This window comes from Amblyraja radiata, unplaced genomic scaffold (genome assembly GCF_010909765.2).
Source record: "Amblyraja radiata isolate CabotCenter1 unplaced genomic scaffold, sAmbRad1.1.pri S43, whole genome shotgun sequence".
Lineage (NCBI taxonomy): Eukaryota > Metazoa > Chordata > Chondrichthyes > Rajiformes > Rajidae > Amblyraja > Amblyraja radiata.
The window spans coordinates 5,008,165-5,021,391 of NW_022630150.1; the positions used below are offsets into that span (position 1 = coordinate 5,008,165).

The following is a 13,227-nucleotide window of genomic DNA, read 5'->3' on the forward strand; positions in this document are numbered from 1 at the left end:
CTAGGTGAGAACGAGAAGCTGGTGCGACTTGGGTGGGGGAAGGATGGAGAGAGAGGGAATGCAGGGGTTACTGGAAGTTAGATCATAATTGGAAGCTAAATAATAAAGTTAGTTACTAATCAGCATTATACCACTGGCTTGTAAGCTGCCCAAGTGAAATATGAGATGCAGTTGCTCCAGTAGAACCATTATCTATTTATTTCTCGTCACCGGTCCTTATAGCCTCTTGTGTGTATATGACCCACTTGTCACCATTGGAGTCATCATACAAGGTGAAAACAGACCCTTCATCCCAACTTGCCCACACAGACCAACATGCCCCATCTACACTAGTCCCACCTGCCCACGTTTGGCTCATATCCTTCTAAACCTAACCATAGCCTCTCTTGCTATAGAGGGAGTACAGAGAAGGTTCACCAGACTGATTCCTGGGATGTCAGGACTTTCATATGAAGTCCTGACTGGATAGACTCGGCTTGTACTCGCTAGAATTTAGAAGATTGAGGGGGGATCTTATAGAAATTTACAAAATTCTTAAGGGGTTGGACAGGCTAGATGCAGGAAGATTATTCCCGATGTTGGGGAAGTCCAGAACAAGGGTTCACAGTTTAAGGATAAGCAGGAAGTCTTTTAGGACCGAGATGAGAAAATATTTTTTTACACAGAGAGTGGTGAATCTGTGGAATTCGCTGCCACAGAAAGTAGTTGAGGCCACAGTTCATTGACTATATTTAAGAGGAAGTTAGATGTGGCCCTTGTGGCTAAAGGGATCAGGGGGTATGGAGAGAAGGCAGGTACAGGATACTGAGTTGGATGATCAGCCATGATCATATCGAAGGGCCGAATGGCCTACTCCTGCGCCTATTTTCTATGTTACCTGTCTAAATGTTTCTTACACATTGCAATAGTCCCTGCCTCAACTACCTCCTCCGGCAGCTTGTTCCATGCACCCACCATCCTTTGTGAAAATAAAGTTGCCCCTCAGTTTCCTATTAAATCCCCTTCACCTTAAACCTTTGTCAAGTCAAGTCAAGTTTAATTCGTCACTTGTACATAAAGTGCAAGTGAAATGAATTTGCCAGCAACGGTACAATAAAAAAAGAACACACAATACACAATAGAAATTTAACACAAACATCCACCACAGCATTCATCACTGTGTTGGAAGGCACAACATTTGGCCTGTCCTTTTGTCCTCTGCTTCTCCATTTGTCACCAAGAAAGTTCTCATCCTACAACAGTTGACGTGACATTTCGATCGCGCGATGAAAAGTAGTTTCAATTTCATTTCTCGTCAAATTTATTTATTTCCACGCACTATTTACCGGTAAGTCCAGGCTGGCCATGAATGTGTCAAAAGTTGTAGGTAATTTTCAGACTGCTTCACGCCCTGACGCGGAGGGCCCGACCTCCGGCTACAGGAGCCAAGATCGCCCCTTCAACGGGGGGCTCGAGGACCCCGACAAAGAAGTGAACTTTTCTTCTGCCTTCCATCACAGTGAGGAATGTAGAGGAGTGGAGGGTGGATGTTCATGTTAAAATGTATTTTGTGTGTTCTGTTGCTTTTTGTTAGTACGCAAATCAAATTTCTCGTATGTTGCAAAACATACTTGGCTAATAAAGTATGACTGTGATTATGAGGTGGGATTAGTGTGGATGGGACATGTTTTCTCAGTGTGGGCAATTTGGGCCAAAGGGTCTGTTTCCACCCAGTTGGTGAGTCTGGTTTAGAACGTGAGAAAGGAGGAATGTAACAATCATAATGTCACCTCAGTACCTTCACAACCACCATTTCTCACGCCCAATTCAGAAGCCACTTCCCCTCATGAAATAATTCTAGGTTACGTTTCCCCATGCTAAGCATTTCTGTTTTGTCAACTGATGTCAGCTAGAACACAGCTTGCATGAGAGAGAGAGAGAGACAGCCACAGGGAATGGAATAGAGTCCTTGTGGACCTGCTCTTTTTCACACAGAGGGTGGTGGGTGCATGGAACAAACTGCCAGAAGAGGTAGTTGAGGCTGGGACTATCCCAACCTGGGATGGCAGGACTTTCATATGAAGAAAGACTGGATAGACTTGGCTTGTACACGCTAGAATTTAGAAGATTGAGGGGGGATCTTATAGAAACTTACAAAATTCTTAAGGGTGAAGAAGGGTTTCGGCCCGAAACGTCGCCTATTTCCTTCGCTCCATAGATGCTGCTGCACCCGCTGAGTTTCCCCAGCAATTTTGTGTACCTTCGATATTCCAGCATCTGCAGTTCCCTTTTGAACAAAATTCTTAAGGGGTTGGACAGGCTAGATGCAGGAAGATTGTTCCCGATGTTGGGGAAGTCCAGAACTAGGGGTCACAGTTTAAGGATGAGAGGGAAGTCTTTTAGGACCGAGATGAGAAAATCATTTTTTACACAGAGAGTGGTGAATCTGTGGAATTCTCTGCCACAGAAGGTAGTTGAGGCCACAGTTCATTGGCTATATTTAAGAGGGAGTTAGATGTGGCCCTTGTGGCTAAAGGGATCAGGGGGGTATGGAGAGAAGGCAGGGATGGGATACTGAGTTGGATGATCAGCCATGATCATATCGAATGGCGGTGCAGGCTCGAAGGACCGAATGGCCTCTACTCCTGCGCCTATTTTCTATGTTTAAGAAACAGTTCGACAGGTACATGGACAGGCCAGGTTTGGGGGGATATGGGCCAAACGCGGGCAGGTGGGATATGGGCCAAACGCGGGCAGGTGGGATATGGACTAAACGCGGGCAGGTGGGACAAGTGTAGCTGGGACATGTTAGCTGGTGTGGGCAAGTTGGGCCAAAGGGCTTGTTTCCACACTATGACTCGATGACTGTGAGAGAGGGGCACAAGAGACTGCCATAAGCTGGGATCTTGAGCAAAAAACAAAAGTGCTGGAGGAACTCCGTCAGTCAGGCAGCATCTGTGGAAGAATTTGGAGAACACTGAAAGTGAAGAAGGGTCCCGACCCATAATGTCCCCTCCATAGAGGCCGGATAGTGAGAGACTATTTCTTCAGCTTCGAGTTATTTATTGTGATGTATATCAAGGTTTGCGTGCTATCCAGTCCGCCAAAGACTACATGTGATTACATAAACCCTTCCACAATGTTTAGATGAGAATAGAGGGTGCAACATTAGTTGAGGCAGGGACTATCACAACATTTAGACAGGTACATGGATAAGACAGGCTTAGAAACATAGAAAATAGGTGCAGGAGGAGGCCATTCGGCCCTTAGAGCCAGCACCGCCATTCATTGTGATCATGGCTGATCGTTCCCTATCAATAACCCGTGCCTGCCTTCTCCCCATATCCCTTGACTCCACTAGCCCCTAGAGCTCTATCTAACTCTCTCTTAAATCCATCCAGTGACTTGGCCTCCACTGCCCTCTGTGGCAGGGAATTCCACAGATTCACAACTCTGGGTGAAAACGTTTCTTCTCACCTCAGTCTTAAATGACCTCCCCTTTATTCTAAGACTGTGTGTGGCCCCTGGTTCTGGACTCGCCCAACATTGGGAACATTTTTCCTGCAAGAGGGATATGGGCCAAATGCAGGCAGGTGGGACTAGTGTAGATGGGGCACATTGGGCGGTGTGGGCAAGTTGGGCCTGTTTCCACGCTGTATCACTCTATGACTAATTACATCAGCAATGCTTTGATGTGAACTTGCATTTCCCAGAACTTTGACATGTGCTTGCAACGTAGCAAGCAAGGCTGAGAAAGTCATAACGAGAATGGATGTCTGTTGGATCTCACTGCTCTCGGCCCACAGTCCAACCTAATTCCTAATGACACAGGAGTGACCTGCAGATGCCAAATACAACCCCCAAAATTGGCTCATATCCCACTAAGCCTTATGTGTAGGAAGGACCTACAGATGCTGGTCTGAAGATGGGTCTCGACCCGGAACTCTCAGTCTTGTGTTTGGGTGCAATGGAGAGGAGGGAACTCACAACCTCTACAGAACTGGTGTAGTATCAGATCTAGAGACAAAGAGACATGGAGTGCTGGAGTAACTCAGGGGGTCAGGCAGAATCTCTGGAGAACATGGACAGGTGATGTTTTGGGTTGGGACCCTTCTTCAGACCTGTCCACTGCTAAATCTCAAGATATGCCAACTTTGAAGAAGTCCTCCTCCTCTCTCTGACAGACGAAATACACAAAGTGCTGGAGGAACTCAGGTGGTCAGGCAGAATCTCTGGAGAACATGGAGAGGTGATGTTTTGGATGGGTAACTCGCTTCGATGACAGTCTGTCCGCCTTTTTTTGTTATTTTTTCTGTGACTTTGTGCTGAAAGCAAAGCAAGAATGTCATTGTCCTATCTGGGACACATGACAATAAACTCTCTTGAATCTTGAATCTTGATGTGTGTGCAGTGTCGCTCCGGGAAGGAAGTCTGGTCACGTTTCAAGCTGAGAGTCGCTGCTGGAACTTGAAACAGGAACTGGTCGCGCAGAGTCAACGCCGCCGCTGTACAGCCTGGCTCAGAGGCTGAGAGAGCGTTCATAGTGCTTGTTGCCTCGTGGTTTGTGGGACCGGGGGAGCGGGCGAGGAGTGAGGGAGGGAGCGAAGGAGGTGAGGAGGGAGGGGGTGGGGGTGGCAGCGAGTAACCCAGAGCAGAAACGACTGCGGGAGATGTCAGAGTGAACGACAGTGGGTGATTCAGGGAGGGAGTGAGAGAGAGTGTTAGCGAGGGGAGTGAGAGTGAGGAGTAATAGGAGCCGGCTGTCGGGGTACAGACTCCCCCCTCCCCTCCTCTCTTATCCTCTCCTCCCCTCCCCTCTCCTCTCTACCCATCTCTCTCCCCTCTACTCTACCCCCTCTACCCATCTCCTCGCCTCCCCTCTCCCCTCCACTCCCCTCTCCTTTCCTCTTCCAATCTCCTCCCCTCTCCTCTCCTCTCTCCCCTCTACCCATCTCTCTCCCCTCCTCTCCCCTCTCCTCTACCCCCTCTACCCATCTCTCTCCTCCCCTCCCCTCTCCTCTCCCCCTCCTCTACTCTCTCCTCTCTCCCCTCTACCCATTTCTCCCCCTCTCCTCTCCTCCATCCCCTCACCTCCTCTCCATCCCCTCCAATCCCCTCTCTTTCTCTCGCTTTTCCCGCTTCATCTCCTCCCCTCTCTCCCCTCTCCCCTCCTCTACTCTCTCCTCTCTACCAATCTCTCTCCTCCCCTCCTCTCTCCTCCTCTCCTCCCCTCCACTCCCCTCTCCTTTCCTCTCTCCTTTCCTCTTCCAATCTCCTCCCCTCTCTCCCCTCCACCCATCTCTCTCCTCCCCTCTCCTCTCCTCCTCTCCCCTCCCCTCTCCCCTCTCCCCTCTCCCCTCTCTCCTCTCCGGGGATGATGAACACCTCAGCCAACTGCTCTGGCCCGGGCTCTGGCTCTGGGGACGGGCAGAGTGAGGGTGAGGGTGAGCGGCTGCTAGTTCGCCTCCTCTCCTCCCTCACCTCCTTCGCCCTCCTCTGCTTCTTCAGCGCGGCGATCGGCGGCGCGGTGCTGTCCGCCGACCGTCTCCGCTCCCAGACCCGCTTCGTTCTGCTGCTCCATCTGCTCCTGTCGGCTCTGCTGTACTTCGGGCTGAGCTCCGGCTTCTACCTGGTGCAGCTGTCGGGCGCTGCTGTGCCGGGGGGCGGCTGCCAGGCGCTGCTGCTGATGCTGATGGTGTGTGGTTCCTGTATCCTGCTCACCTTGACCCTGATGGCTGTAGACCGCTACCTGGCTGTGTGTTACCCCCTCCGCTACAGCTCCCTGTGCCCCGGCCACCGAGCCCGCTACATCTGCCCCTTCCTCTGGCTCCTCTCCTCCATCCTCCCCCTGGTCCTGGTCAGCCAGCAACAGCCGCCCATCTCTCTCTCCTCCCTCTCCGGCCACTGCTCGACCTCCTGCCAACTGCGCTCCGGACACCAGCTCCGGCAGAGTTGCAAGTTCGCGCTGATCGGCGCCTGCACCCTGTTGATCCTCTTCAGCTACCTGAAGATCTTGGCCGAGAGCCGACGGATCGGGACCCTGACCCGGCACAACCGGCGGGCCAGGAGCACCATCCTCATGCATGGAGCCCAGCTGGCAGTCTATATCATCCCCACCTTCATCACCTTCCTGCTCCAGCGTCTAGCTCAGGCCGGCCGCCTGCAACAATACACCAAGGTTCGCTTCGAAGGGGTCAACTTCGCCTTCTTCAGCCTTGCCCAGTGCATCAGCCCCGTTATCTACGGCTTGCGGAAAGACGAGCTCCGGCACCTGCTCTCCCACAAGTTCCCCTGTTACCCCCGGCACTACAAGCCGGCCCTGCGTTGGACTGTCCGCCGCCGACTGCCCAGCCCTGAGCGGCCGCCAAACCCAACCCTCTCCCCGGGCTGAAACCCCCCTGCCTCTCCTTCTCGCCCCTCTGGACCTGCAGCGTGGAGAGGGGGTGGACAGAGAGAGAGAGGGAGACCTCGGCACCCAATGTGGGTCTCATCAACTTATCATCATCATCAGTCTGAAGAAGGGTCTCGACCTGAAACATCACCCATCCAATTCTTCCCTCCAGAGATCCAGCTGAGTTACTCCAGCACTTTGTGTCTATCTTGGGTCTTATCTTGGTCGACTCGATCTTGGCTGGATGGATGGATGGATGGACGGGGAGAGAGAGAGAGACTCCCGTGCCGAATGTGGGCCTCCTCGTCAACATTGGACTTGCTCTTCCCAACGGGTTGACAGCGTTGGTCAACAGACAGCGAGGATGGATGGAGAGGGAGAGGGAGAAACTCGGCGGCCAATGTTGATCTCATCACCAACACTTGACTCCTGGGCAATGATGGATGGAGAGGGAGAGAGAACGAGAGGGACCTTGGGGCCCATGTTGACTTTTCATCCACACTAGACCTTGCCCTACAAAGTGGTTGGCTCAGCTTTGGTCAACAGACAGCGAGAATGGATGGAGGGAGAGACCCCATCATCTTATCATTGTCTTATCGACACTAGACCTTGCCCTACAAACTGGTTGGGTCAGCTTTGGTTAACAGACAGCGAGAATGGATGGATGGAGGGAGGAAATACCAACATCAATACTCGATCTGCCAACTGGTTGACTTAATCTTGGTCGAGTCAGCAAAGATGCATGGATGGATGGATGGAGAGAGAGAGAGAGAGAGACCACGTCATCTTATCAACTCTGGACTTGCCCTGAAAGCTGGTTGACTCGGTATTGGACGAGATATAGGATGGAGATGGGAGACTCCAGTGCTGATTGTGGGGGTTTATCATCAACATTGGACTTGCCCAACCAACTGGTGATCAGGTCTTGGTCAACAGACAGCGGGGATAGACAGGGAGAGAGACCCCATCATCTCATCATCAACTCCGGACTTGCAAACTGGTTGACTCAGTCTTGGTCGAGAGATGGCAAGGATGGAGAGAGGACAGGAAAGGCACTGCAAATGCCGATTTGGACCAAAGTCTCGACCCGAAAGGTCGCCCGTCCCTTTACCTCCAGTGGTGCTGCCAGAACTTCGTGTCTATCTCCAAAATGGCTTTCTCTCCCCTGCCAAATGTAACCATGGACTTTCGTGCGGAACGTGAGGAGATGGGCCGCGTTGGGTTGGTACAAGAGGTCCACAGACTGGGTGGCAGGAGGGAGAAGGGTCAAGTCCACACAGGGACCTGCCTGGCAGAGGGATTGAGCCATCGAGGGATGAAGCCAGGCTTTGGGACGTTGTTATGGAGCCACACTCTCACTCCCACCCCTGCCCAACACATACGGCAGGGACTGGAGAAGCCCCCCCCCCCTCCCTCCCCCAAACACCACCATCCATGTCTTCCACAGATGCTGCCTGATCTCACTGAGTTTTTGGTGTTTGGCCCAACTCTACGGCCAGTGCAGAGAATGATGGGGTGGGCGAGCCTCGATGCGAGAGAGTGGCCGGCTGGGGCTCAGGCCCATTGCAAGACCACCCATCTCCAGACACACGTGGATCTACACGGGGGTCTACAACACAGCCATCGTGAAGGGTTTGGGTGGCATCTACTGCCTACGTTGGAGTGAGTGCGGACCTTCTAAGACTGCAACAATGGACAGTGTTTTCCACCTTGGTCTACAGACTTTGCCGAACTATAGCAACCATTATATTACTGATGGATGGATTTTAACTTTAAATTGCAGCCTTGCTCTTGCCAGCGAGAGGTTTTGTGGCGTTCCCACTGGTTTAATTAAAGTAAGTTTTTGTTTGGAAACTGCTTTGTGATAGATGTCTGCTGGTAGTTCTCAGGGGGGGGGGGGGCGTGTGGGACTATTTGAACGTTTGGACATTCTGGCTTGAACGTTCTGCCACTTGTATGTAAGGGTGTCAGAGGTTACTGGGAGAAACATAGAAAATAGGTGCAGGAGTAGAGGCCATTCGGCCCTTCGAGCCTGCACCGCCATTCAATACGATCATGGCTGATCATCCAACTCAGTATCCTGTACCTGCCTTCTCTCTATACCCCCTGATCCCTTTAGCCACATCTAACACCCTCTTAAATATAGCCAATGAACTGGCCTCAACTACCTTCTGTGGCAGAGAATTCCACAGATTCACCGCTCTCTGTGTGAAAAAAAAATTCTCATCTCGGTCCTAAAAGACTTCTCCCTTATCCTTAAACGGTGTGACCCCTTGTTCTGGACTTCCCCAACATCGGGAACAACCTTCCTGTATCTAGCCTGTCCAACCCTTTAAAATTTTAAAAGTTTCTATAAGATCCCCCCTCAATCTTCTAAATTCTAGCGAGTACAAGCCGAGTCTATCCAGTCTTTCTTCATATGAAAGTCCTGCCATCCCAGGAATCAGTCTGGTGAACCTTCTCTGTACTCCCTCTATGGCAGGAGAATGGGGTTGAGAGGGAGAGATAAGATCCGCCATGATCAAATGTAAAATCTGCTGATGCTGCGTGTGGTGAGGAACTGCCAAGTCGGTTTGTGATGTGCTTATCTGATGCAGCCCTTGATTCGTGTGAAGGAACTGCAGACGCTGGTTTAATCCGAAGATAAGACACTAGATGCCGGAGTAACTCAGCGGGACAGGCAGCATCTCTGGAGAGAAGGAATTGGTAACGTTTCAGGTCGAGACCCATCTTCAGACTGAGCCGAAACATCACCCATTCCTTCTGTCCAGAGATGCTGCCTGTCCCGCTGAGTTACTCCAGCATTCTGTGTCCATCTTCTGAACTGCAGATGCTGGTTGATGCACAAAAGGACACAAAGTGCTGGAGTAACTCAGCACTGCGGGCTGACCTAGTTAATGTCCCAGCAGTTTGTGTCATAGAGTCATACAGCATGGAAACAGGCCCTTCGGCCCAACATGCCCACATCTACACTAGTCCCACCTGCCTGTGTTTGGCCCATATCCCTCTAAACCTGTCCTATCCATGTACCTGTCTAAATGTTTCTTAAGCTTCATGTTAGTACCGGCCTCAACCAACTCTTCTGGCAACTCGTTCCAGATACCGACCACCCTTTGTGTAAGTAAAAGTTGCCCCTCCTGATCAAATGGCTTAGCAATGATGGGCTGAATGGCCAAACTCTGCTCCCGTGTCTTGGGCAGCTTACAACCCAGTGGTATGAATATTGTCTCCAACTTTAAGTAACCCTGTCATCTTCTCTCTCTCCATCCCTCCCCCACCCATCGTTGTACTAGTCTCACTGTCATCCCATTGAGTTTCACTGTGTAACTCGTTATCACCTACCCGACAGCCAACAACGAACCATTGTGGGCTCCACCTTTGCTTTTTACATATCTTTCATTCATCTCTTCTCTATATGTTCTCTATCTCTCGTTTCTCTCTCCCCTCTGATTCTCAGTCTGAAGAAGGGTCTTGACCCGAAACATCACCAATAGACAATAGGTGCAGGAGTAGGCCATTCGGCCCTTCGAGCCAGCACCGCCATTCAATGTGATCACGGCTGATCATCCCCAATCAGTACCCCGTTCCTGCCTTCTCCCCATATCCTCTGACTGCGCTATGTTTAAGAGCCTTATCTAACTCTCTCTTGAAAGCTTCCAGAGAACCGGCCTCCACCGCCCTCTGAGGCGGAGAATTCCACAGACTCACCACTCTCTGTGAGAAAAAGTGTTTCCTCGTCTCCGTTCTAAATGGCTTACCCTTTATTCTTAAACTGTGTGTGTGGCCCCTGGTTCTGAACTCCCCCAACATCGGGAACATGTTTCCTGCCTCTAGCGTGTCCAAACACCTTAATAAGAAGGGGTTCGGCCCGAAAAGTTGCCTATTTCCTTCGCTCCATAGATGCTTTATTCAGAGTTTATTCAGCTTTTTTGTCCCCCTTAATAATCTTATATGTTTCAATAAGATATCCTCTCATCCTTCTGAACTCCAGAGTGTACAAGCCCAGCCGCTCCATTCTCTCAGTATTCCTTCTGTCCAGAGATGCTGCCTGTCCCGCTGAGTTAATCCAGCATTTTGTGTCTACCTTCGGTTTAAACCAGCATCTGCAGTCCCTTGTTCCACACACACACACTGGGTGGTTGTTTTTCCACTGAGTTCCCCAAGGATGGGGATGTCCCCCCTGGTCAGTGGTGGTCTGGCAACCTATACTTAGCGTCTATTTCTGTGCCGTGGCTGGGAGGGAACTGTGTGCTGCCGTCCTGTGGGGATTCCAGTTGCTGGGAACCGCTCACTGGCTCCAGCCCCCCCCCCCCCTCTCTCTCAGTGTCCATTACAGAGTGTCTGTGGGAAAATGCTGTGGGAGGCAGGGTGGGAGGGGATGTGTTCTCCAACTTTAGAGAGAGAGAGAGTGAAGATGGACCCAAACAGCTGGAGTAACTCAGCGGGACAGGCGGCATCTCTGGAGAGAAGGAACGGGTGGCGTTTCGGGTCAAGACCCTTTTTCAGACTGAGACATACAACGTGGAAACAGGCCCTTCACAAGGAGGGGGTTAGAGAGGGGCCGGAGTTACAGAGACGGAGAGGGGGTGGGGCGTAGGGGCCAGAGGGGTACAGACAGAGTTGGGGAGATAGACAATAGACAATAGGTGCAGGAGTAGAGGCCATTCGGCCCTTCGAGCCAGCACCGCCATTCAATGTGATCATGGCAGATCATCCACAATCAGTACCCCGTTCCTGCCTTCTCCCCATATCCCCTGACTCAGCTATCTTTAAGAGCCTTATCTAGCTCTCTCTTGAAAGCATCCAGAGAACCTGCCTCCACCGCCCTCTGAGGCAGAGAATTCCACAGACTCACCACTTTCTGTGAGAAAAGTTGTTTCCTCGTCTCCGTTCTAAATGGCTTACCCCTTATTCTTAAACTGTGTGTGTGTGTGGCCCTGGTTCTGGACTCCCCCAACATCGGGAACATGTTTCCTGCCTCTAGCGTGTCCAAGCCCTTAACAATCTTATATGTTTCAATGAGGTGACCTCTCATCCTTCTAAACTCCAGTGTACAAGCCCAGCTGCTCCATTCTCTCAGCATATGACAGTCCCGCCATCCCGGGAATTAACCTGGTGAACCTACGCTGGGCTCCCTCAATAGCAAGAAGATGGCTCTGGCAGTGTTGTGCCTCTGTCGACTGTGGGTGGCAAGGGAGGGCCGTCTCTGACGCTGGGGTGTTTTTGGCGGAGAGGATCAGTGTGAAACTTCACATTTCCTGGAAGCTGCTGAACTAGATTTCTGGTGTGAAGTTTCACACCTTCCCCGTCCCTATCTCCGTCTCTCACACTCCCCCCCGACTCTCAGTCTGAAGAAGGGTCTCGACCCGAAACGTCACCCGCTCCTTCTCTCCGTAGATGCTGCCTGTCCCGCCGAGTTACTCCAGCACTCTGTGTCTATCTTCGGTGTAAACTGGCATCTGCAGTTCCTTCTTACAGACAAGGAGCCGTGTCAGATAAGCACATCACAAACCGACACTCTGAAAGCTGCTGTCAGCAAGTCTGACATCCTCTTGTTTACAGCGAGCTGTCTCTCTACTGTCCCGACCACACCAGCCCGCTCCCCCTCCCGCTCACCCACCTCCCACTCCGCCAGTGAGGACGGAGATCACAGGAACCGGCCACAATTTAATAGACAATAGACAATAGGTGCAGGAGGAGGCCATTCGAGCCAGCACTGCCATTCAATGTGATCACGGCTGATCATCCCCAATCAGTACCCCATTCCTGCCTTCTCCCCATATCCCCTGACTCTGCTATCTTTAAGAGCCCTATCCAGCTCTCTCTTGAAAGCATCCAGAGAACCTGCCTCCACCGCCCTCTGAGGCAGAGAATTCCACAGACTCACAACTCTCTGTGAGAAAAAGTGTTTCCTCGTCTCCGTTCTGAATGGCTTACTCCTTATTCTTAAACTGTGTGTGTGGCCCGTTTCTGGACTCCCCCAACATCGGGAACATGTTTCCTGCCTCTAGCGTGTCCAAACCCTTAATAATCTTATATGTTTCAATGAGATGCCCTCTCATCCTTCTAAACTCCAGAGTGTACAAGCCCAGCCACTCCATTCTCTCAGCATATGACAGTCCCGCCATCCCGGGAATTCAGCGGGGGGGTCCCTAGTGTTGGGGTGCAGGGGAGGGGAGCAAGGACTGACGGGCTGGGTCTGTTTCACACTGTGATGGGGATCTACTGGGACTCTGCCCTGATGGGGAGTAGAGACGGCCAAGGGTGACAGAAAACAATCTGGCCCCTTCACCCCCTCCCCGCCTCCGTGTCCCCCTCCCCTCCAGCCCCTTCACCCCTCCTAATTCTGCTCCTATGTCTATGGTAGAACATGGACTGTCTCTTTCTCCAGTGACACTGCCCGTCCTTCTGGCAATTTGTTGTATTTCCTCTTGTTAGTTTAAACCCCTGTCCCAGGGTACGAGTTCATTCCAAGAGCTCTCCCCGAGTTTTGCCCTGATTCGAACTCGGAGATTTACGGGTAATGGCCGCTCGTCGGTACTCGGGGCTCTCGTGGACATTTTTTATCATGTTGAAAAATCTTCACCAGTCTTCCCCGAGCTTACCTGCCGTTAGCGAGTCTTCCCGAGTACCTGCCGTTAGCGGTACGAGCCGCTAAGAGACGTCCCCGAGCTCCGACGTACCCGCTATGTTCATTCTCCGAGCTTACCACGAGTTTGATTTTTTTTTTAAACTCGGGAGAGCTCTTGGAATGAACTCGTACCGTGGGACAGGGCCATTCGGTTTCTGGCCCGCACGGGGTTTTCACTTGAAAGCTCAGGGGCTGTGAATTTGGAGTAAGACTCTGGTCAGCACGA

General features: G+C 51.5%; 1 protein-coding gene across 1 annotated transcript; it reads left to right on the forward strand.

Moving 5' to 3' along the window:
* Window positions 1–5,338: 5,338 nt before the first annotated feature.
* LOC116969445 (olfactory receptor 10G2-like) lies at window positions 5,339–7,942 on the forward strand. Its single transcript, XM_033016344.1, has one exon. The coding sequence runs from the start codon at window positions 5,354–5,356 to the stop codon at window positions 6,368–6,370; it is 1,017 nt and encodes a 338-aa protein (XP_032872235.1). The 5' UTR covers window positions 5,339–5,353; the 3' UTR covers window positions 6,371–7,942.
* The last annotated feature ends 5,285 nt before the right edge of the window (window positions 7,943–13,227 follow it).

What these genes read in the sequence shown, in the direction of transcription:
- LOC116969445 (XM_033016344.1), top strand. Translation starts at nt 5,354, where the DNA reads ATGATGAACACCTCAGCCAACTGCTCTGGCCCGGGCTCTGGCTCTGGG.